A 26,964-nucleotide genomic window follows, 5' to 3' on the forward strand; every position below is an offset into this window, starting at 1 on the left:
TGGCCAATATTTTTTTATAAATTTCATAACGATATCTCAACGGGAAGTATTTATGGCCGCGGCTTCATACAAGTGGAAGCACTGTGTATTGGTATGTAAAAGTTCTGTGCGAAATTAATGTCGCTCTATCGCTATTCATCTGTTCTTAAACCTCAAAATATTGGTCGCTAGAAAAAAAGACTGAGGCTTATTTGGAAGCAGACAATCCATAGGACATGCTCGAACAAAAGGAAAAGTGTTTCTTCATATAAAAATATCTTCATATAAGGATCATATATGAATATCGTGGACTGATCCCGGACTTGTCGTTTTTTTGGAATGAATATACTGAAATATGTTAGAAAAACGTACAGATGCATTATTCAATACAAAGTCTTATTTTTTCATTTAGTTTGAATTAAACCGTTCTTCCATACAACTACAAGTATATATGTACACCTAATAATAAATATATACATACTGGTAAGTAAAATATATTTTTTTGTAATTCATCGAAGTTTCCGTTGGTCATTTATTGACTAAATGAGCTAAACATGTTTATTGTTAATGAATTGAAAAGTTTTCTTTGTTTCCTGCTTACAGAAGTCATAATCAACTGGATGACTTGCAATGGTTTCCAATAAATTAGTTACACTTTTAATCATCTAATTTCGTTTCTCTTTCATTAACTATTTGTTGTCACTGTTTGAAAAAGCTTTGTTCTTGCTTCAATTGAATTTGTAGAATATCATATGTGTGTCTGTATGTAGTTATAACAGCTAAAAAATGTCTATGAGAAAAAGTTTATTGCAAACTTTAACAATATCACAACTTAATATCCTTCCATGCCATTCCTTCCATAAAGTGAATGAATTGTGATTCATGGCCACCAACATCTGGCGGTGCGTAGACATCAAATCACTGCAATCTGTTATCAACCGATTGAAGAAAGTCTAATTTTGTGAGAGCTTAATGGTTATACTTAGCGCTTATGAATCGAGTTTCATATGAAAATGGCGTTGTCGCCAAAATGAGTTTATGATTTGATGACACCGATTTCTGCGAATTGACGCAGATGCACAAGAATTCCTATACATAAACATACAGATATATAATATATATATATACAGATATATATTTTCTTAAATGTGCAAAAACCACAACATTTGCGTGATAAAATTTGTCAATAAAATTTAATCAAAAAAACTCTGTAGACATATTTTATTAATAATGGATACTTACCGTCTCTTTTTATTGATATCCATGATGTAGTGAAAGGGGGAAACGGTATTAGACATTAAGTACCTTGCTGTTGAAGAAAATTATTAAAATTTGTATGTTATCAATATTTACAAAAAATAATCAACCTTCCGCAGTATTATGGAGAAACGTTTTCTAGAGTCGACCTTTGCTGACTGACGTCCTTTAAATACAGTACTGTGAGTAACTAATTCCAAACTTAAATCCCGACTTTAAGTTTACATTAGCTAAGGATATTTTAGATACACAAAAATTATATACAGCTTTGCATTTAAGCTTTTCTTGATCCATCTCGCTTAAATAAGTTGACAGTGAAATAATTTGAAGGAGAAGAAAGGCATTGGATATGTCTAATATTGCAAATATAAGTTGTTTTCTTTTAAAATAATCAGCCACTCGGAATTGACATTTCATTAAGGTGATAAGTATATGATAACACTTTTCATTTTACAAATACTCGTATAGAAAAGAATAGACCAAATACGTTCGTGTGCAGTCGAAGTGTGTGTAGAGGTAACCCAGCACGCAACCATACAGCTAACAACTAGTCCAAAAGTAGCACAATTGATGGCGAAACTGGTTTATAGTTAAAAATCTTGATTCTTACTTCTTATACTCTCTTTGATCGTCTATAAAATTATGTCCTAGATGGTACACAGATTAAGCTTTCTTTTTATTCATTCGGAAATACTTTAATTTTTCATCTCAACATTAATCTTAGTATTGATTTTGGCTAATTATAATAATAATTCTGTATGTATTGCTTCATATTTTTTTCATTTACTCAATCACTTGTACCACGGATTGTTAAAACTTAAAAAACTGTAAACAATATCTTATTCAAACTGATAATTAAATAAAAAAAACATGAAATTTATTTATATCGAAATGACATATGTAGGTCAAATAGAGAGAATAGAGGAAGGTCAAATTAGAAAATGAATGGTATCCACCTGCGGGGTACGACTTGTGCAACAGATATTGATATAGTATGGAGTTTTCAATCAAAAATGCTTAGAGCAATCACGAGTTCACTAGGATACATTCGTAATGAAAATATCCATAATTATCTTGATATCCCTATGGTAAAGAAAGAAGTAGAGGACAGCAAATAGAAATATATATACATTTTTGCACGCTTAAAAAAAGATATCTGCCTGCCTTACTTACCTAACTTAAAAAATAGATTCAATAAATACAGAAAATACTTTAAAAAAATATAATATAATTCGGAATTACATAAGAGAAGCTGAGTATTAGAGGAACTGATTTTATAAAATAAATTTCCAATATTTATCAAAACTACTACCAGAGATCATTTTAGAATACGATTCGTTTATATAAATATATCAAGCTTTAATAGATTAGATTTAATAGATACAATAGGTTAATAACGAAATATTCTAGTGTTCAAATTTACGAAATTCTATTCAAACATATAGGGATTTTTTCAAATTTCTAAACAAATAAAACTCAAATGTTATAAATTGCATTCAAATTCTGTAACTAATTTTGAAATAAAAGTCAGAAAATATTTTAAGTTATATCAAGGACTAACCTAATAAATTCATGTTATTGGTCTCTTATTGAGATCATACTAGTGAAAATGATATTTCGAATTGGCGTTCCATGCATTCATTTTGAACTAGTTTGGAGGTAGACACTAAATGATTATTATCTTTCTCAATGTCCACAGTTTGTTCAGACTACAAGGTTGGGTCGTGCATGTACTTAACTATCCGCATAAATGGGACAAGAAACGACACCGATCATCATTGTACAATACATCCCTTTCCGGAACAAATTCCAGAACATACACACACGAACACATGTACACACATGTTGGAACAAATGTGTCGCTGCCTGTAAGGGAAGTACTGTGCACTCGCTCAGAATGTTAGGAAGTGGCACAAGACTCGCAATTTGACTCTACACCACTGAGCTGTCAGTTTGCAGTGCGTAGAAGAAGATTGATTACCGCCATGAAATTGTGTTTGTCTTTCGCCTATGGACGGGTGGATGTGGATGGGCGGGCGAGCGCAGGGATATCACCGACACAACTGACGGACAAGCGGTCGTTTTAAAGGGTAAAACACCACACATGCCGGTGTGTGAAAGCATATGCACAAATGAGTGTGTTCCTTGCGGTGGATGGATGGTAAGTGGTTGTTGTAGTTGTTGGATTTTCGATTGAATTGTATTTGTCGTGAAATCGTTAGAGTAAAGGGCAAAGTGTTGTGCTTTTACACATGAAATGCTGGTAACACCATACCACCATACATACATACACATGTGACATGCGACAACACCGAATTTAGCATTGACGAAATGTTCGAGTGTAAACACACAAGTCACAGAAGACGCGCTGAAATAACAGCAAACAAAGTTTTAATGAGTTGTTGAAAATATGGAAATTATTATTGTAAAGTGAAATGGCAGGCGCTGTGATTTAAAGCGTAGCTGCCATATGCAACAACTTTAAAGCCATCCATTGTCGTTGTTTTTGTTGTTGCAAAGCGAATTGGAAATTTCGACACGTTTAAGCGTTATGACATTTACTCATACATCCACGTTGAACACCAAAAATTTTCACGAGCTTTTTCATATGTGCAACACCTGCCGGGTGTCCGCCACATGACGATCCAACGAGCGAACGGTGGCAAAGGTGTGCTAGTAAAAGGTGTATGCTAAAAGAGAATGTTTGTAAACTTTTTTTGTTTTTGTATTGATAAACGCCTGAACAACCCTTGTTGTGCTGCACAGCCACCTCATCACCTTGCATGACCACGTTTTTCACTGACTGCCTATCACATGATGGGGAGCTATGCGTGGTCTATGGTTGTCAGGTTGTTGGCCGTCGCCTTGTTATTATGTATTCTACGGCGTGTTTGCAAAATATAAGCGTGAAAAAAATATCACTTAAGCACGTGAATGCCGATTGCAGTCGAGGGAATGCCAAGTGGCTTTTTGCGCCAGGGTGCACACCTTTTGAACCGCGTTCCTTTGGTAGCATCTTTTCGTGTCCCTGCGCGATTTTCAACTGCCGAATTTTTATTTTTTGGCGTTATTGTTTTAAAAGTTTCAGATTTATCCAGAAGAAGGGGTGGTGCGTGACGTAGTTCGTAGCATCTGTTGCATTTGAATGATTTTGCCTGTTCTCCTGTTGGTATTTTTGCACTTTTTTCTAAAGCTAAAGTTAAGGTAAATATAGACTGGAATTATCGATGCACAATTGAAAACAATGTGCGCTGATTACTAGTAGTTTGAGTGTCATTTGTAGTTCGTAGCAGATAATATATTCAAATGAACTGGCGCTGAAAAAATAATATCGTGGCCAAGTCTTAACCAGCATGTGGAGAAAACGATAAATAAAATAATATTTTGTTGCGAATAACATGAGAAGTTGAGAATCTAACACCTTCGAATTTGAAATTGAAATCTTATTGAAGAATAGATGAAGTTGAGAAGATAATTATTATTTGAAGCATACAGTAATTAGGTATTGATATATAGTACACTAAGTGAAGTAAGTAATGCACTGATCAATGAATTTAAAAATTTAGAAATCCAATAAACTATCAGACATTTTCATTCATTTTGTTAGTATTTTTACCGAATTGTATTCGATTTTTACTAACTTGGATAGGTTGTGGTTGTCAGCCAACACTTAATGAGCTCCGGTGAGGTCCATATATCCAGCTCTAAAACACAAGAGAACAGAGAATTACCGACTAGTATCCAATCTGTTGATATTGGACCAAGATGTCCTTTCCGCATGCTCATCGGATTTGCAGTTCCCAAGGAATTTGCTATGACCAGACACATAATCAAGTCTGATAATGAAAAAACATGATGATATTGACAATGATGTCAAACAGTTAATGACTACCCTTGAGCGCACAGTTCGAAAGCCGTGGCATTGAAGTAATATTGTCGCTCTGCTGTCGGAGTGAGTGTTCACCTCTTTCGGAACTCTGAAAAGTTTGCACATCTTACTAAAATTGGAGAAGATACTTTTTGTGGATCATGTTTTCTGCACGGTCATCACTAGTACAGAATAATTGTCTTCATTGTTTCATGGTGTTGCTGATGTTGTAATGAATCCTCGTTTCATGAAGTGGTCCACAAGGTGAAGACGAGTTCTCTGTCATAGGACTTAAATGAATGCTCAGCTGTAACATTATAAAATCGAGTTACAGTGTGAGATTATGCTGTACCATTAAACCTCTTGTTCTACAACAAACTGATGTACCTTCATCAAGATAAGCTTTATCGCAGAAGACCCAGGTTAATAACTTTAAGTTTTTGACTAAAACCAAAAGCGTAAAGATTTCGACTTCTTACAGGTATTACAAAGGACAATTAAAATACGATTTACCGTTAAGGTCCCCGTTTAATTATAGAAAATCGTTCCCGTCAAAGCTTTTTCAAAGCGTCAAATAACTTCAAAACAAATTTCCTTCGAAGTCAAATTTCATATTTTTTCGTATCACTATTACAGAAGTTTCGGAAGATGGCTCATGCCACAGAAATTTTTCAGAAACTATCACACCAAAGTTTCTTTCACAATTGCTGAATTTTGACTAAAAAAACCATCGCATGAGTATCGCTCATGAATTCCGTCAACGGTGATCCAGATTTGCTTAAAAGGGTCATAACTGGTGACAAATCATGGGTATATGATTATGACATCGAAACCAAAGTCCAATCATCCCAATGGAAGAGCCCAGGAGAACGATTGAGGAAATACAAATCGAATCGCTGAGAGACCTCAATGGCATACCAAAAAGTGCATATCAGAACTGCTTCGAGGATTGGAAAACATGCTGGTAGAGGTATATTATATCAGAGGGAGATATGTATATAAATGCCGTTCCTTCAAGCACAGTAATATTATTGATGCAGGACAGAGGTGCAATACAAAACATATGCTTTCATGTTCCTGCTTCTATGTACATATGTGCATATATACAAATGTTAATATATTTGTGTACCTGTGCGGCAAGGGGGTGTTTTCTCGGCGGCAAGCACGCGGTAACATACACCATTGCCATCATTGTCGTGCAATCATACCAGCGCCAGAGCATTACTCGTACAAACATTTGCCCGTACTCTATTATTAGATATCATTACATTTTATAGACCATAATTGATCCTTTGCGCTGTGCACGTTTTCATTTCATTGTATTACGAATTTCTTCTTGGCATTGCAATTGCGCTGGCACATACATATACATAGGTACATACGGGTTCAACGCTTTAAAAAGTAATACCATAAAGAGGTGATTTAAAACTTTTTCGAAAATGAATTGGTTACAATAAAATTCTGTTTAAAGTTTAAAGTAATCAGCGAAGGAAGCGCATATTAATGATTATTGTTTATAGTTGTGTTATAAGTGAGTGTGTAAGTATAAGTGATCTAAGTTACATTAGTATTAAGTTTACTCAAAAATATATATTTATATATATAAATGGGAATGCATTGCTTCTTTAAGGAATTAGAGGGTACAGGGAAAAAACGGGTTTTTAAAATATTTTTTTTTAAGAAAGAATATATTTATTTTTTTATTTATTGTTGTAATTGAAAGAAATCCTTCGAACAAATTTTTGCCAATGATTCTCGAAGACCTGTAATTTCAATTTTTAAATTTTTACTCGGATCGGTTTAAAATATTATGAAAAAACTCTAGAGATTGTAGAATTTAATAAGACAATAAACCTATGTAGCCCCTTAACAAGCGTGATCATGGATTCATATAACTACGTTGGCTATTGAGATATTTTATAAGCTTATAAAGCTTTTGGTATGGACATGTCTCTTGTATTAGGTCCCCCTTGTGTCTACTATTCGAACTTCTCTGGTTAATTTCTAGTGATCTTCTCTTGTTAATCATAGTCCCATATCCAGGGTATTTTTTTGGTTATTATTTAGTCTTATACTTGCTTTGGTTTCCGAAAAGGTTGGAGATATGTAAGCTATTTTGCATAAAATGTGTGTTTTCTGGTCACTTCCATATAAGAATTAAACCCCATATTCACTTCGGAAACCATTGCATATGACACCATCCCTTTGTACTATATTTCGCAATGTTCTTCTTAGTCTTAAAACCCATGTAACTATGTATGTTCCTCTACTTACGCTGAACCATTCGATAAAAAAAAGTGAACTTGTTTTATTTCACTTTATTATTTGTGTTGGAACTTTTAGATGGCCATTTGCGGTTCGAGGTCAGTTTTTGACAAAGCCCAATGAAGTCAAAGTCAAGTACATACATTGTGTCAGCATCCTTTTTATCCACTTAGGAATGCATTTATCCTTTTTATTTATTATTAACACAGTAAAAGTGTCAACCGCAACAAGGAGCAACATATATACAAACACATATTGCTACTTGCACGACATCTCAAGAATTCTGCTGACCATTCCTTCACGCACATTTTATATATCGCAGAAGTATTAAACACGACCGCACATTCGCCGGCTAAACGAAGCGACAACATTCACTTGATTTATGGCTCTTTCACCGCACTTACGCACTACTTACGAGTGTCGAAGTGTACCCAGCACGCCGCCGCTTTCACACATCGCAGTCAGCACAGGCAGCAGAGGCGGCACAGTAGCGGTCTGGCTGATGGTGGCAGCACCGGCCCAGAGGAATGCTCCTGCTGCTAACCCTTGTGGCAAATTACTGTCCCTTGGGAGGATTCGGGAATTTGATGTGCTTGAGTTGGTTGGTTGCTGCACAACTACAATTCAAGTGTGGTTAAATGTAATTTTCTGCGAAAGGAAGCCAAGGAAGCGCACCGAGCGCTCATACCCCTCGGACTCACGGTGTGTGCGCGTATTTGGCGAGCTAAGTATCGTTAACTTGCTTGTGGCATAGTTGAGCAGATTGTTGACATTTTCGAACATGTGCTGGTCTCGCGGGGTATGAGGAACGTCCAAAGCGTGTAAAGCGAACCGGATACGGATATGTGGTGGGGGTGGCGAGATTTTTTACATTCGCTCGAGCATTGGCTGCCAGCACATATGGAAATAACACATGCACACACATGCATTGGTCGCCCCAAAATCACTGTAATGAATATAGATGTGAGTTTGGTTTGAAGGGTGTGGTTAATCGCTTGGCAATAAACACAACTAATCAAATAAAATCAAATATTAGCCAACAGTCAATTGAAATATGAATTTGCTTTAATGCGTATTATATGGCTCTTGAATTGGGGGTTTATGGTTTCATGTTTTCTACTAAATGCTTAAAGATTTTCTTTAGGAATCTGATAAAGAATAATAATCTTTGGACAAATTACTATATTTGATATAATTGAAAAGAAAAAGTGAAATTTTAATATTAATCCCAGTTAGTTAATGCTTATTACTTACTTAGTTCATGGATCGAAAACTTAGACTTAAGATGTAACATGGAAAAAAGGTAAATTTTCAACAAATTTTTTTAATAAATAATTGTAATATTTTTTTTTTAACTAAAGTACACATTTAATGACGAATTACTAAAGTTTTTGAAGAAAAATATTAAAAACTTTGCCATTGTGAGGTCATTTCCGACGAATCCTCGTGAAAAAGGTAAATTTACTTTATCGACCTAAGTTTTTACCAAAAAGATATTGTCGGAAATTTGGCAGCTTTTGTTTTTAAATTGTTGTAATTCGCCCATCTCTTGTAATTGTATCCCGAAGACCAGTCTAAAATTTCGTCAAGATCGGTTGAGTAGTTCTCGAGATATCTTAGCTAGCCTGGAATACGCAGAAGATGTGGTGAATTGTAATTCCTCCATCCCTTGTAATTGTATCACGAAGAGAAGTTCTCGAGATATCTATCCTGGAGCACGCAGAAGAAATGACTTCTTCAGACTGTATCTCAAAATCTATTACTCGGACTGTAAATAATTTGTTTGAAGCCGTGAAGCACATGTAATCCCTTAATTTGTCGAATTTTGACCCATTGACAAGCAATGTATTCTTATAAGAATTCTTAAAGATATTCTAATGGGAAACATCTTCTATATTATAACACCTGAAAACACTCCCAAACAGATTTATATGAAAGTCTAGATTTTCTGGGATAAGCTTAGCTTGTTGGGAACCATATTATTTATGAATCTTAGAAATCAAAAATTAGACTTTTACATCTCCACACTTAACAAAATCAATTTCCATTTCAACATTCCTTTAGTTAAGTAAGTGACTGCGACAGTTGAGAAAATAGTGTTCTACCATTTACATTTGCCTTTAGTATTGCCTGCAATTCTTTGAAATTGCTTCGATGACAATATTTAGTTGCCTGCGCACAGCAATAACAATAAATTCCAAATGCTGCTGCGGCCGTGGTAATGAACAGCCAACTCGCCAGTTACAATTTAAATGGGTCTTGTTGTTAATTAAATTAAATATTCACTCGCCGCTGGTGCTTGCGGAGTCGATGAGCACACTGGAGCTACTTGAAATCGACAACAACACACACATACTCGTACATATTTCACCGCGCAACCTAACCACAAACGAGCAACGAAGCTTCGAAAGCAACATTGAATGCCATTTCAGCCAACAAACCAACACAAACGACAACAAAATTGTACCATTCCGTTACAGCGGCGATTGAGCGTGCAAATCGTAGCGTTTTCTAAGTGCATAGATTGAATCTATAATTTTCTTGGCTAATCGCGAAAAGCACCAATTCCACCGTTCACCATTCACGGCGGTTTATCGTTGTCGCAGTTGGCTGTGAATTTTGAATTTGTGGTTTGCGCAGAGATTTACTATTAGAATGGCTTTTGAGCAAGTGCTGTGGCGCGGCATTGCGTGGTGTGTTAAGCTACCTAAATGGGGCATTTGAATTGTTGAAGGGATATAAATTATTGCCATTGCTGTTGAAATGAGTGGAATTAAATAATTAAGTTTCCCGGTGTTTTTAATTGAAATTAGAATTGAGTTAATGAAATTGCAATTTTATATAGAAAAATAGGTATGTATTTGTACATGGGTGTTTATATTCGAAGCCTCAATGATAGTAGAGTTTATTGCATAGAATTATGAAGCAATTATGCTTGTTTGGGAACATTTTCAAACATATTAATCCTGTATCCTGTGGAACACATTCTATTACTATATTTTAAAAAATTATCTTGTGTTCCTGAATAATTCTTGGATCATCGTGGAAACATGTCCTGGACGGCGATTAAAACTAATGTATCTTCTGGAATCTCGTAGTCTCATGATGGAACCTCGTTATTAACGTTTTTTTGTGAGAAAAGTTGGACAGAAAGGTCTTAAGGAAAGGTACCTCGAACCAATCTCAAACTGGTTCTTTATATGTGAATCAGCGTTTGCAGGTCAAAGTCTGGCTGCGCGATCATTCGAATCAATTAATTTGAATTTCAATTTGACCAACTGAAATATTCTAACTCAAGAAGGCTCGACACTGCTCATTCTTCTACTCACAAATATTCAAACTTAAAAATAAACTTTGTATTTCTTTGATTTTCATGTTTATGGGACAAAAATATTGTTTGAATTACGATTAATATTATTAATTAACAATGCCATATACATACATATGTAAAATTCGAGGCCTAATACTGAAAATAGAAGGTAATTGTAATTTTATAAAGCACTTACCGTTATAAAAAATAAAACAAAGAAATCAAATATGCATACGTATATGGCATCAATCGATATGGCTATTTTCTTTAGATCATGAGTCAGCCCGTGAAGGGGTATACTATCTGGCACCAACTTCACTGTCGCTATCCTATCGTCAACATCCCCAGCACTGTACATATGTAGGTTAGGTTAGTCTGGTTGGACAAAGCCACACATGGATCAGTTTTGGTCCTTTGCGATACAATATAGAATGCCGTCATGTAGTTAATGAGGAATAGTCATCCTTTAGGATGTCTGCGAATTTTAGTAGGTTCTAAGGTTTTACTAACGATAATTCTTCCAGATTCTCGTAGGGTTCCAAAATGTTGGAGCCGTTGCCTTGACAATGCAGGACAAGGGCACAATCGATGTTCCATTGTTTCTCTTATACCTTTTTCTTGACATTTCCTGCAGTCATCTCGATCCGTCAGCTCCATCTTAAAGGTGTGTGCCGCCACCAGACAGTGACCGGTGAGAATTCCAACCATGCTCCTACAGTTTCTTCTATCGAGCGATAGTAGGAATTTTGTGTATTTCTGGTGTACTGATTTACACATGGCTTTAGCTGTTTTGCACCCCAGTATATTTTCAACGCACTGTAAATAATATGTCTATCCTTTATTTGAAAGCTTTGCTTATTGTGGATTTTTCTAAAATCCGTGTATCGTACTGTGGCCATCGTATTACAAGCATAAAAGAGCTGAAGGCTACCCCAAAAACCGAGTTTGAGAAGTGTCTGGCGATTGGAAGAAGCACTAGAATAAGTGCATGTATGAACTTTTTTGAAGACAACAGCATTAAAGTGTGCGGCTGACTAAATATTTATTTTTTTAAACAAACGAAAATTCCCGTTATTTCTTGAACACACCTCGTACATGTCCCTCCTCTTGATAAACTGCTGTCACATATTGTTACCCGCCTCGGTTAGGAAATGTGATTGAGAGAATAAAATTTTGAGTAGATTGAATCAAAATATCCTAGTGGAGAAAATGAGTCGAAAACGCTGGAAACTTTGGTTATATAGAAGACTAAGCTATAACTCTATTGACTTTCTTATTTTAATTCTATGTTTCTGCCAATCAAGAGTTCTTAGAGGAAAATCTTATGAATATTTTTTTAATGTGTCTCCAGTATTGAAATTTTACTAGAAATAGTGGATAGACTTCCAAACCAAAGGATCATTATCGCGAGCTTTCAAAATGCAAGAAACGATCTACTTTTTAATGGAATTTAACAAAAAATTTAATATAGTGTTTTAGGAAAATTCAATGATGAACGATCTGTTATTTTATTCACATTTCTAAATTAACGACAGTTTTTTAATAAACAAACCTCGTACTTACATACACAATTACATATGTATGTGTGTGCACATTTACGTGTACATAACGATATAAAACACCATTTACATTATATTGTATGTACATAAAGCCGCTTATTTATAGAAGATCAAGTATTCCATAAATGATTAGTTTAGCACTGCGAATCGACAATATGCAATTTATGTGCTTTGCCCAACTTTATTCATTTCCCCCTTTCGAACTTTTAAATGTGTCAATTTATTATTTCAAAACTTCGCAAAGTTCTGCGAAAACTTTTGTTTTGATTTCACTGCAACTCGGAAAAAAACTTTGACTTGAAATAAACTGCTGTTTGGCTACGCTATCTGCTGTGGTGAACGCATTAAAAGTGCAAAGAGGAGAACGACAATGCCAAGCGAGCGCACAGCAATAACAGCAATAAAAACTAATATGGTCAAAAGTGAAGAGTCCAACAAAAAGCATTGCCACAATGATTGACAGGGTGAAAGATAACATAGGCAGGAGGCGGGGCACGACGGACGGTGGAACTGAAAAAGTCTGAGCAAACTGGAAAGCGAGCTGAGGAATGTGTGGCATAAAGCGAAATGTCAAAAATGCCCGCGAAATATCGAAATAACATATGTACAGGCAGGCATAAGTAAGCGCCAACAAACAAGCAAAACAACAAATCGCGAGAGAGTAAAAACTGAAATTGAGGGAAAAATCAAATAAATATGAAATGTAAAAAATTGCGAAGCGTATAAACTAAAATGCCAACACATAAAATCAACATACACAACAACAGCACGACAGCAACGCCGCTGCCACAAAGCCACAATGAACAGCGCGACAAAGCCACAAACAATAAAAAATACACTACGCACACAGGCGAACAGCCAATCGCAAGAGTGGAGAGTTTTCGCAGCGCACATGTTGTTGTTTTACAGTTTGGTCTGGCGTCGGCGCTGTTTGATGTGGTTGAAGGCAGCAAACTCCTCCTCCAGTGGTGAATGTAAGCATGGCGGCACTGCGCATGTCCGGCTGCTAATGTTCGCCTCGGTGGATACCAAAATGATGGATGGCAACTGCCACATGAAAGCCACTCCCCACAACGGCATTTCAGTGGTTGGTTTTGTTGATTTTATTGTTGGCTGGGCGATGTGAATGCAGCATGTATGAAGTGGCGCTTAGTGCGTCCGGTGCGATTGGATAGAATAGTACTCGTTTGCCTGCAAGTCAGCAGTTGCGGATAGTTTTGTGTTAGATAACGGCTTGGCTTATATAAAATCAGCATTCGTGTATGCGATTTGTACGGAAACTATATAACATATTATAACGGAAATACCGTTCGCTAGTGGAACTCCGAAAAATTACAATAACAAATAAAAGTTTTTAAATAAATTGTGTTGTAAATAAATTGGAAGTGATGCGGTTGTTTTAAAAAAATGTAAGAAATTCTGAAAGTTAAATAAAAATGTTAAATGTATTACAAATACAAATGTATGTGCGTATATGTAGTTATTGATTCTGTATTTTACACATAGTTAAATACAATGTTGTTGTGGTGTTGATGAAAACGTGATTTTGACTCAAGAGCTATACAGATTTGTATTTCAAAGACCTAGTTGGTGTATTTTTTGTAGAACCTGTAAGAAACTCCAATTGGCGGACTACAACAACAATAATAAAAGATGAAACTCTGAAGAAACAATATCAAGATATGTAGTTCTATAAACTATGCTCCAAGATTTCCTCGAATCAGCTGATCATGTCTTGTTGGATTGCCATACTTTCTATGGTTTTGGAACCAGGTTTTCCAAGACCATTTCTATACTTTGATGAGAAATATCAAAAAATAACATTTTTTTTTAATTTTTAGACATTTTTAGTTTGAACTACAGTTGAACTTACCTAACTTGAATCACCATAATCCACAAAAAAACTTCGAATTAGAGGGATTTTATGTTATAAGAGTTTGTATGAAATTTGACTTCTATTGCCACTTCAAGAGTTCGAGTTATGGAAGTTCCACTGTTTATTTTATATTTGTACATATTAAATTTTGCGAGAAAGTTTTTAAGTAAAGACTGAAAGGTAGAGACTTCATATCGCCAAACTGTCACCATTTCTATAAACCTCTGTGAGGACATACCAATTGGTTTTGAACAAGAAATATGAAAGAAAGGTTATCAAAACACTAACGCGGACGGTGCACAATCAAAACGATAAATTCTACAATATGTAAACATGTGTAACTCTCCAAAAACATAATAATAAAAACAACACCAGTAGCAAGAACCAAACGTAATGGAAAAGAAGTAAACAATAACAACAGCAACGAATAACAAAATATCATCCACCATTGTTGTCTTTACCAGTTGAACCGGTTTGCACATAGTCATACACGTGTGTGTGTGTGCGTGATGCGGTTCTTCAGCAAGTGAGCACTTTCTTTAGCATGTGATAGAAAGAGAAAGCAGCGCGTATGACGGTTGCCGTGGGAAAACGAAATAGCAACATTGAAGTGCATTGCAGCCTTGTGGCAACTTCATACAAATTTCAATTGCATTTTTCGACTTGCCCTGTAGGAAATGGCAAGTAATGGGGGTTTTTAAATGCATTGATTGGTAAATTTAATAACAGTAGTGGGCAAAATATATAATTTAAATATAAATTTTAAAAATGTAAAGCAATATATGTTTTAATCTGAATGGCCTATGAGTGTCTCTGAAATGTTGGTTATTGAGCAAATTGATAAGAAATAGATCTTTCTTAGGAATTGAATTTATAATATTTTCAGTATAAAAAAATGTAAAGTCGAAAGCATAATATGAAATTACTCCATTTAAACGCATCCTCTATAATGTTTCACTTTTTTGAATTATTTTCTCACCTTTTTTATCATTGATTTGATACAATTGGAAGAGTTCTCTAATAGCTAAACCAATTACTCTTACGAAAAACTGTCCGACATATATCTAATTGAGACTCTTATTCTTGGGAATTTGCTCTCACATTCAAGCTATTGAGATCAACTCATCGCCATAAATATTTATCATTCAAAGAGGATTTGTTTTGGAGGGAAATTTTTATACTCTCGCAACAAAAGTTGCTAAAGAGAGTATTATAGTTTTGTCCACTTAACGGTTGTTTGTAAGCGCTAAAACTAAACGAGTTAGATATAGGGTTATATATACCAAAGTGATCAGGATGACGAGTAAAGTTCAAATCCGGATGTCTGTCTGTCCGTCCGTCTGTCAGTCTGTCCGTCCGTGCAAGCTGTAACTTGAGTAAAAATTGAGATATCTTGAAACTTGGAACACGTGTTCCAAAAATGAAAGAAATCGGATAACAACCACGCCCACCTCCCATACAAAGGTTAGGTTGAAAATGACTTAAAGTACGTTAACTCACTAACGAGAAACCTCAGAAACACAAAATTTCACATAAATGATAGCAGAAGGAAGCTGATCAGATCTTTTTACAAAATGGAAAATGGGCGTGGCATCGCCCACTTATGGATCAAAAACCATAACTCAGGAACTACTCGACAGGTTTCAATGAAATTCGGTATATAATATTTTATTGACACCCTGATGGCATGTGTGGAAAATGGATGAAATCGGTTCACAACCACGACTACGTTCTTTATAACTTAATTTTGAATTCCATCTGAATCCTTCACTTTATAATATATACATTAGGAACAAATGATGAAAGCGAAATAAAACTTTACACAAATACAGTATATGATCTGTGGCATCACTTGTGAAAAAATTGTCGAAAACGGACTATAAATTTTCAAGGCCCCAGATATCGAACATGTTGAACTCAGCGCCTAAGGTTAAATTTTAACCGAAAATATGGGTAAATCTCTCAGCTAATTTAATATAATTCAGAGGAAATTGTTTTCTTCCAATAGTGTGTCTCTGTTCCAAAAATTATTAAAATCGGGTCACAACATTTCCTAGCTCCCATATACCTAATTATAGGTTTTTCAAAAATTCGTTGGGCTTTATTACGCATATATGTATTGGTTAATATGTGATATATCTTAGCAAAATTAAGTGAGCGTATAGTTTTGGATATAGTGTCCCTTGCTGGTGAAATTGAATGAAATCGGTTCAGGAATTACCTCAGCCCTCATATCTATATATGACGATTTTCGTTATTCTATTAAACTTTATGCCGAAATTATAGGTAATATCTTAATAAAATTTCTTCAATAAATTGCGAGAGTATAAAATGTTCGGTTACACCCGAACTTAGCCTTTCCTTACTTGTTATTTATTTTTTTTTTATTTTCATTCACTACAATACTAAAAGCTCTTTTCGTCAAAATTTCAATCTCAAAATTTTCCGCACAGGTTGCGCAAATATTCAGCAAATGGGTGCAAGCTCATATCACCTTCTACACTCTATCTGTAGACACTTGCATAAACTCATTGACAACTGCAGCCAGCGTGAGTTGTTGTTTTACATGATCGACGTATGCATTTCGTGTTAGTCGCTACAAGGCTACAACAAAACATCAAGTCTCCAAAACAACGTAAACCACCCCCAAACGTCTCCACTTTGCTTTCAATCATTTTGTCTCCACATCTTATACTCCACAATCGGGTTTGTCATTGCCATGTACGTACGTGTAGTATCAGTTAACCCTGTTACCAATGCCGTCGTGAGTTGTTGTCGCAAGCTTTGTTTCTTTGTGACTCGTTGGCCGCCGCAAAACTTAAGCTTGTTGTATCGCGCTATTTGTTTGGCACTTGTACGTTCGGGCGTCGTCATAGTCGCCACAACGGGTGTCATAGTGATGTGTGACGGTAGTTGGTGTTGGTAATTGTGTATAATGGTGGAATCAACTTGGTTTCGTTGCGCTTCAGTAAACAATACGCCATTCTGTTAAGTGCCGCCCCGTATGGCTAACTCACTGTCGCGTTCGATTTTAGTGAGTGCGTTTCATTTTTCGAAGAAAATGATGAAATATATATTAAATTGCATAAAACTAGTGAGTGCTTGACTCTTTTAAATTCACGAAATATTTTGAAGCTTAAGAGTGCTAGTTATTATTGAACAGTGGCCATAATGTGAACAGTATTTGTGATGAACTAAGATAAAATAATAAAAAATATGCTTGAATACATATTGACCGATATCAGCCTTTACGTAAAAGTTTCGTTTCTTGGATGTTTTCAATACTCTAAAATTATGAAAATTAGGTGAGCTAAGGTGAGCAAGGCATCAGATCAGTGTTAATGGAGTATTATTGATATCAATGATGACAAAGTAAGTGCAGTGAAATGTCAGATTCAATCGAATAAGTTAAAAACCGTTGTTTCGAACCCTTTAAGCTTCCAAAAAAATTGAAATTGTGAATTATATTGTGACCTGTGTTTGAAATCATCTTCCGACTAATATCAAACAAATTTTCTTCCCGTCGTCCATCAGAAAGCATTACCAAACTATTGAATATTTTTCAACATAAATCTTCAATAAACAACTTAATTTATAACAAATACATTATTCTCTGCATCTATTTCCAAAACAGGTAGGATCCCAATTTTTGTTCGGCCAGGGTCTGGCAGAATTCCTCAAAATTACTCGGAGAATGTTTTTCGTCAACAATAAAATCAGAAAATACCTTAGATCGGATTATAACCACGATCGTCCAATACAAAAGAGCTATTAAAAACTCGAAAGCTCCCTAAATCCATACACTTCGATGGAAAAATTAAATACATTTAAGTAGCCGATTTGAAAGTTTTTCCGTTCTGGTAATTTTATCCGAAACACAATATAATTTGATTTTTTTGGAACTGAATTGGATGATTATGGTCATATCTTCACCTAGCGACCATTCAAATAATTTATTAATTTTTCGTATTCGATTGACATTGAAGTGGATATTTGAAACCATTAAAGGGATAACTTAATAAAAAAACATTAATTAAGTACCCACTTTAAATTGAAAATGGCCAAGAGAATTAAATGTTTAGGTTCGCCTAACCTATGCTTTTAATACTTGTTAATTATGCAGTTAATTTGGGTTAAAAAAGGGGAAAGATTTATAAAATTTAATTTCTATAAATCTTTGGTTTTCTTATATATATTAATTTAAAAATAAAACCATTTACAACTCTGTCTAATCCAAGACGAAACGGGTGAGACATCCGATGACTGTATTAAGCTACTATTATCGACATTAAAGCCAAGTAAAAAAAATCGATCATTAAACATTTACCAAAATAGAAACCAGTAGCCAAAACACAAATTATATACACATGTCCATAACACCACACACAGCTTCAAGCTGGGCTTATGCCATGGTGTGGGCATAGCGAAAATAGATTAGTCATTTATACGAAAATATTGATTTTGGATGATTATAGCATTTTCCATTTTTATATCTTCTATTACAGGTGAGGCAGCACAATGGCAAAAACAATAATACAACAACAACTAAGCTGTTTGCACACGAAATTTAAGTGATGATTTATAAATGAATGGTGAACTGCTTCGAACATTTAATGTGGTGTAGTGTCTATAGTGTTATTGTTGTGATAACTGAGCAACTGCGTAACTGAGTGCGATCAATTAACAACAACTGTTTGCCAGTGTTTAGTGTAGAAAAATGCAAGAAGTGTGTAGCAACTTAGACCCCCAAATGGGCGCGCAAATCAAATCCGAATCGCCGTTGAATGCTCTGCATGTGTCCACGGGCCAGACGATAGTGCCATTGGTGCCGGTGGCACCGACGGCGGTGTCAGTGTCGGTTTCAGCGCCGACGCAAATGCCTCTAGTGCCACAGCCACAGCCGCCGCCACCGCCATCGGCGGCCATGCTCGTCAACAAAATGGGACCGACAAACTGTGATAAACGTGTGACCGCTGCCGATACGGCATACTGGATGGCCGCCTCCGAGGGGGGTTTCATCAACTCACAACCGTCCATGGCTGAGTTTCTCAACCATCTGAGTCCGGAGAGTCCAAAGATGGGTACACCTGTCGGTGGTGGTGTTGGTGTTGGTGGCGGCGGATATCCGGTCGGTGTTGGTATTGGTGTGCCACAGACGCCGGACGGCATGGATTCGGTGCCCGAGTACCCGTGGATGAAGGAGAAGAAGACATCGCGAAAAAGTCAAAATAATAACAATCAAGGTAAGTGCTTGGTAACACGCAAAGTAAAGCGTAAAGATTAATTACTTTAATCAAATTGCTGTGGCTGAACAGCGCCAACTGGCAATGAGGGCTAGACTCTCATATATCTACATACATATATGTATATATTTGAGTATGACGCAAGTAGACACATAACCAAAACTGTTGCATGGACTAGCCTATGTACATGCCATCAATCAAGAAATCAGTACAATATACCCTGAAACAACAACAACAAATACGTGGGATAACTAGTTGCCTAAAAATGTGCCCGGCGCCCAACTTCACCAAACAGTTGGTCTAGAATTAAGCCACAATCGATTTGTTCACAAAATGTGGCCTCTCCACGCTTAGAGATCAATGCGGTAACTGACGAACGGACGGTATCTTTGATGAACCGTCAAAGTATGTAATATTTAAAATACTTCCAGAAAACTGACCGAACCCATTGCCCAAGCGACTGTACGCAGTTTGCCAGCGTTTTGGTTTGCGGAGGTTGCTTGCACGTCGGCATTCGGCAAAAGATCTGTTATTTGCGATCATTTGTAACAATTTTCGTGGTTGCACATGAAGGTTGTGCGACCGTGCGGACGGTGAACGTCCAATTCTGCTGCGACGACCCCGACCCGAACCGACTTTGCGGGCGCACAGAATGTGCGATGTGAGAGTTGTACGTGTGTGAGAAATGAACTCGTATTTTTTATTTTTAACTTTCTTAAAATTATATTTGTATCAATGTATTTATTCTGTGGTACGGTTACCTTTTTTTGACGGAAACATGTCGGCCAATTACCAACAACGATCTTTGTAGTTGTATAACATATGCTTGCGAGGATTCCTTCACTAAAAAACGAACACACATACATATATAGAGTCTACATATGCACAAAAAATAATAAATTACGTATGGAAGCCAACCGTCCGTCCGCTGTTTTTTCAACGCCTTGCGATTCGCCCATTCCGCTAACAGTAACCGACGGGCCGGCCGGCATTTACGAGCTGCTCGACTGTGCAACAATTCTCAATTCTTCAACAACTCTTCAATGGGAAGAAAATGCTTGTGCACACCAGTCTGAACGACGGTTAACTGTCTTTGGCACAGCACCCAAATCTTCAAACCTTCATTATGTGTAGGGGAAAAAGAGGAAAACAAGCAGCAGGAAAAGGCCGAGTGCGATTGCAACCTGTTATTTGGATTCATTTGTCAAAATATTTTGCTGTCTCCCTACTTTGCTCTATGGTGCTTTGGGGTGTGCAAAAGGAGCCGGAAAAGAGACTGTTGATTTTGACATTGCTGCTTGAGTTTTGTAATCCGAAGCAGGAGTTAAGTTAAAGCCTACAACAACGCATGTTATGTGCATGAAAGAAGTAAAAAATAGAAGCATTTAAAAAAAAATATCGTGTGTCTAGGAAGCGCACATTTCGCTGGTTCTTCACATATCCGGAGGCATTTAATGCAGTTTTTTACTTCCACTACTCTTAAATGGGAGTATATAGTATAAATATGTAAAATTACACGAGAATTTATTTATTGCTTATTATTGCATCTGTAAAATAGTAGTTATTTAATGCCAAAAACCAAAATTATATGAACCATAAAGCAATGATCGTTCAAAAAGTCTTTCAGAATTTTGAAGTCCCGAAATATCTTAAAAAAAGTTGATGGATCATATTTAATCTTTTTCTATGGGGCGAAAATATTTTCGATATTACTAGAAATCTGCTTGGCGAATCAATGTCGAGCATCTACTACTTGATTGTCTTCGAAAAAGGAGTCAGGAGACACATAATGAGTGCTCTGTATCCCCAAAGAGATAGTATCAAGTCCGACAGCCCCGGAACACTATTAAGCAATCTAGACGTGACGGGGTTTAATCTTATACTGTGAAAATAGGCGAGGACACAACAGACCATAGGTCGCAGTGTGATCCTCAATATCTTACCAATGTATGGTAATTGCTAATAGTAGAAGATGATTTGAATGAAACTACTCTAAAGAAAGTATCAAAATAAGATTCGTTGCAGCATCATGTGCTTCTTTACGCAAATAATTGCATAGAGTTTCCCTCAAAAAAAATTTCTGCAAAATTTAAGACTAATATATTGAGTAGAAGTGTGTTAAAATAAATACCTTTAAGTACGCCATATAACTTATTATTCTAGTCTCCAACGCACGAATGCTTCCAACACCAACAAAAAAAATTTCACAAATACATATACAGTTATGCCTATGGCAAGTTCGCCCTCCACACTAGAGGGTCAATATATCTTATTTAACGAAAGGCGCACAAACACATGTTGACATAGAATTTGGCTGCTGTGGTGGCAAAGCGTACGCCGGATCTCACCTACGCACAAACAACAACAAGCCGCGACCTTACGGCAGTCGACGGAAAGTGGCTAAATGTGTGTTTGCGGACGGACGGACGGACAGACTGCCTGCTGAGCGGGATAAATTACAAATGATGTTAACAAAGTGCATGAAGTTATAACACTTACGTCTGTCTGTCTGTCTCTAGATGTATGCATGCATGTGTGTGTGTGTGCTCGTTCAACAGTTTAATTTGTTAATATTGTCAAATTAATTCATTGTGCGTAGACAACTGCGGTTGATAAACACATGCGGAGTTGTCTAAAGGAATGTTTGGATATATGTAGGTGGATTAATGTGAATCTGGTCCTTTGTTTTCTTTTAGAACATAAGCTGTTGTTGCATGCTGCAATAAAAACGCGGATTTTTCGAACAGAGTTAAAGAGGAGTTAGTTAGTATATGGAGAGACAAAACTATCTTAATCGGCCTCCAAAAGGTCCCTTAGTAGAATTTGGTTTCATATGTAACTTTTGTCAAACAGATACCTCCTGACTTCAGATGTTGGACACCAAAGGATGGTTTTATGCGATTTTTTGTGTATATTCTGCTGTATCCATCTCTGCCGGTGGTTACCAAGAGTTGAGAAGGTTTATCCTATAGACTCAATATATTTTGTAACTCATTTCGATATCATTGTAAGCATTGTTGGACTTGTGTAAAGAAGCACAAGATGCTGCAAAGGATACTATTTTGATACTTTCTTTAGAGTAACTCCATTCAAATCATCTTCTACTATCAGCATTACCATATATTAGATTAGCTTAGATGAAGATATTGACGATCACCCCGTCACGTGAAGTAAACTTAATAGTGTTTCGGGCTGATGGACTTGATACTATCTCTTTGGGGACACAGAGCACTCATTACGTGACTCCTGACTCATTTTTTCGCGATCGCAAGACATTTAAGAAGATTTCTAGTTTGTGGAGATCTCTCCTTAATCTTTAGTAGTCTGTTTATAGTGCTATACCTAGCTTGACTCAATATATTTTGAAACTAATTTCGTTATCATTGTAAGCACTGTTGGCGTTGTCTTTTTCAATGATAAACGCCATAATGCCAATAACGGCATTAACGTTATTTATCTTGGTTAACGAATACAAGGTTGTGAAAGAACTGTCAAGTCTCTTAAAATATCTGAAGTGCAAAAAAGTATACTAGCGACAATCAGAAGAAAACACCATCAGGATTTTAAACAACTACATAGTTAAAAACAGATGAACCCTCATTTTCCACTTTTAGAAAAGTAAAACTATTTTGTTTGTTACGATAGGTATATTCGAACTACATAATTAAATATTTTTATCAGAGAACATAGATCACAAGCTTAGCTGGACGTAGTAACGACTCCTGGTGGCCACCGAAGTTTGGGGTCTTAAATACCTATGGCTTTTCGTTCTATTATATTTTGAAGAAATTCTGTATTCTGGGAGGTTTCGAAGGATTTCGGTTTGGAAGGATTCGTCAATATATTCTTCTAAAATTAAGACATAAAATTTACAAATCAAAATTTTATTTGAAGTGAAACTGAAAGCCATTGAGTGAATAGCCTTATTTACGAGCTGATTACTGCTCCCCTAAACTGCTCCGCTAACACGAATATTATCCAAAATAACAGCAAAAGCCGTTAAATAGCACATAAACACGGTCATAAACTTAAGTATGTTTGCGGAGGATGGTGTAAAGGAGGCGTGCGTAACTCAAGTAGATCCCCAAACAGTGTTAGAAACAAACATACATGTGTATGTACATGAGCACGAATAGACATTCATATGCAATGCAACAAGTTAAATTAAAATTATTTTGTTTAACATTTATACGCCTTTTGCATATTTAACCCACATTTTGAAAGCAACATTTATTACAATATGCTCTATCTACATATCTATATGAGTAACAATAACGAATTGCCTTTTTGTTGGACAAGCGAAGGTAAGCAAACGGCACTGGACATGAAGACCTCCATATAGACATACATATGCCGTCGAAAGAATATTATATGTGCTTATGCGCGGCAAATCAAGCGCCAGCTGTGGCATCCACCCACCGAGCATATGTTGCATACTCGCGAGTCTCAATCACCGCCCTTCGTAGCGACTCCTGCGCCTCAGCGCTTGAATATCCTGACAAAAGGCCTTTAACCGCCACAACTCCATTCAAAACATCATCCGTTCGTCTATACCAACACTTATAGGCACGTCCGTATATTCGTGTGGCTGTGTTTGTAGTGCCTGCCTGTTTGTAAAGTGAGGGAGAGTGGAAAAAAAAGAATCCGGCGCGCGCTTTTAAATCCACCCCCTGCGGATTATGATTATAACAAACCATTTATCATAATATTTATGTTGATGCGGTACACTTTTTCTCAATGAAGTCGCAACAACTTCGTCTTCACTGCTTGTTACGAGTATTTTATTAATTTTATTTATGATGAGTCATTTGCACGTTTACAATTCTAACCTTTACAGTTGAATTCATTCAGCGATTTTTTCATGTCAGATTTACATTGTGATTTACTACGAGTTGAAGAGTGTGTATTTGCATGTACGAGTACACTCTGGTTGTGATGTTTTTGCATATGATTGTCGAACTTGACTTCAGCCTTCAAAAGTATTTCACATCGAAATCTATGTAGACACATATTTTTTATGGAATTATGTTCGGTTTTAATGAGTTTTTTATTAAATCGCCAAAAACTAAAATTATATAAAATATTTTTAAATATGTAAATCTCGATTTTCATAGATGAATTTTTGGACACTCGATTTTGTAAGGAGGTTCAATAAATAAACATATACGAATGTATTATACGTAAAGGACTGTGTATATCACAGCAGATGCATTTAAGTGATATTTTTCTATGTTCAATGGTCTCTATCTTTACATATGGGTCCCAAGAGGCTAGGTGTTTCCAGACAGTCTATTCTTTTTTTGCTATTTCGTCATCATGGCCAAAATTTTAGGTCTTGTCTTTGACTCAATAAATAATAATAATTAGTCTCGTATACCATCCTATGTGACTTAGTTTTTTTTTTATGGGTGTGTAGAAATGTTTTCACGATATAAGAGTATTACCAATAAGACTATTACCAAAGATAATTGATAAAATTCGTTATTTGACTTCACACCAATCAACTGATTTATCAATAGAATTGGATTAATTGTTTCTTGAATGTTTTTTTGCTGGGTTTAGGTTATATAGCTATTACGCAGAGTGAAACAGACTTAGACAGTCCGTTGCGAAGCCACTATTAAATTATTAGATATTAAGGTTCGACAAAGCGCTTTGAACCTACTAGAAATCTACAAAGATTTATCACTTCTATATCCGCTAGTTTGCGCTGTTGTTTAAAAAAGGGAGATATGAGATGATTCCGCCTCGTCATCTTCCAGATAACTTCTACAGCTAGCATCCGCTAAGGATCTAATAGTTTGAATTAGAATCCCTTTGACCAAGGAGACGTGAACTTTGCTGATGTCGAAAAGCTCCCAGACCTCTTGCGTTTCCTTTTAGGCCAGAAGGATCTTGAGACTGCGCAAGTGCTAGCGGTTGATCAGAGTTGACTTTTTCACTTTAACTTCAATATATTTGATCTTTTGTTTTTGATTAGAAAACAATAAAATATTCTTTCGTTTTGTTAGCTTTGAGTTGGTTTTTACCTTTTACAAAGGTTTTTTTATAGTTATCAGGGTGATAAAACAATAGAAGCCGATAACAAAAAAGTAATACATGATTTTACTTACGTTGCTGATATTCATCCACTAATTTTAAATAATAAAATCAAAATGACGTATGTTTCATTCTTCTATAAAATCATATAACATTTGCATAACAACAAAATTTTACATAAAAAAATCATTAAAATCCGTAAATGAAATGCAATTCTGACAGGAGAATGAATCGAACATTTCAATTTACGTGCATTAATGACGATTTGCGTCGAAAAATGTGTGCCTACTTCACAAAAAATTATGCATAATAACAATTTACAGTAACTGAGAAGAGATGACACTTAATCACATAATTTCATAATTTCATAAAACCCTTTAAGATGAACTTGAAAAGCGCGCAAGCTCGTAAAAAGCATGTTGCAGTACATTAAATTAATGGAGCACGTCAAATAACTTGGCTAATTACGGCGCAAATCAGCTCGCGAGTTACCGCAAAACTCGCTTGAGCTCACATAGAACCGCCAACAATGTGCCTTGGCAAATATTGTTTGAAAGTAATAACAATCAAAAGAAAAAAAAAACACAAAAACAAAAAAATGAAAATGGAGTCAGTGAATTGTTAAGGTCGCGCAATTAATTGTTACGACTTCATTGTGGAGATAAGTGTCCCGCCATAGGCCACATTCGACTTTAATTTTTCTCAACAATATGCAGTAGCTTCTTTTGACTCACTTTTGTAACGGCTTAAGACGTGCACAAAAGGACATAATTGGCATGTGGTCTGAAAAGGGCGCGACGACGGCAAGCGGCTGCAACTTCGAGGCAAATGGTGGCGGCCATGATTTTGTGGTTTTTAAGGGTTATTTGCTATTTGTTATTTTCGTGTTATTTTCCTACAAATCTCGCGCTTTTTGAGGTTAGCAATGCCGTTTACAAGCGTGTGGATGTACGCGTTTTGCGCCGCAGACGGTGGTTTGGATATAGAAAAATCTGTTACAATTAGTTATGGTTGCTTTGGCCCAGTGTTGCTACAGCTCCGTCGTGCTTCATTTTTTCGCTTAATTTTTATCTACACGGTGATTTGTCATTATTTTAAGCCAAGCTGTGCACTTCAATAATAATTTTTGTTTATCTACAAAATTATGAAAAATAATGTCTCGCTGTTTTTTTTCCTGCCGCTACTTTGTATACAAATGCTCATTTAGCGAGTGCCGGGAATTGGGCTGTTTAAGTGGTTAAGCGACGTTTTTCGAAAAGCGACCGACCGTAATTGATAATGAACTCATTTAGAAAATTGGAAAAGTTTGGATTTTCACTTTTTACTGTGTTAGTGAATACAAATAAATATATATATATATGTAAATAGGTTTGAAAGTTCGGTGCTTAAAATAAAAGCTAATCGATCGTTTGCGTTCTAAAATTGACCTTCAAAATGCATTTAAGTAACCAGCGCTCGTTAAGTATACGAAGTCACCACTCTCTCCTGGCGCTCATAATAAGCCACACAAATATCGATTTAATTTTATGCTCATTCCTTTTCATTTAACTAAAAGGAGCCAACTTCGA

The 26,964-nt window shown here is 36.0% G+C and overlaps 2 protein-coding genes across 4 annotated transcripts in view; one reads left to right on the plus strand and one right to left on the minus strand.

The window, feature by feature from the left end:
• Positions 1 to 26,964, minus strand: part of LOC105220669 (holocytochrome c-type synthase) — a 130,441-nt gene that overhangs the window by 71,651 nt on the left and 31,826 nt on the right. The window lies entirely within an intron of this gene.
• LOC105220666 (homeotic protein proboscipedia) overlaps positions 13,338 to 26,964 on the plus strand; it is a 61,572-nt gene continuing 47,945 nt past the window's right edge. For 2 of the 3 annotated variants that reach the window (XM_029045859.2, XM_054225938.1), the window contains exons 1-2: positions 13,339 to 13,647; positions 18,620 to 19,357. In XM_029045859.2, the coding sequence (XP_028901692.1) occupies positions 18,832 to 19,357 (526 nt within the window). In that variant the 5' untranslated portion in view covers positions 13,339 to 13,647; positions 18,620 to 18,831. Of the gene's footprint in view, positions 13,648 to 18,619; positions 19,358 to 26,964 lie in introns of all 3 variants that reach the window. The other variant, XM_054225939.1, reaches the window with a different exon arrangement.

Source organism: Zeugodacus cucurbitae, chromosome 2 (genome assembly GCF_028554725.1).
Source record: "Zeugodacus cucurbitae isolate PBARC_wt_2022May chromosome 2, idZeuCucr1.2, whole genome shotgun sequence".
NCBI lineage: Eukaryota > Metazoa > Arthropoda > Insecta > Diptera > Tephritidae > Zeugodacus > Zeugodacus cucurbitae.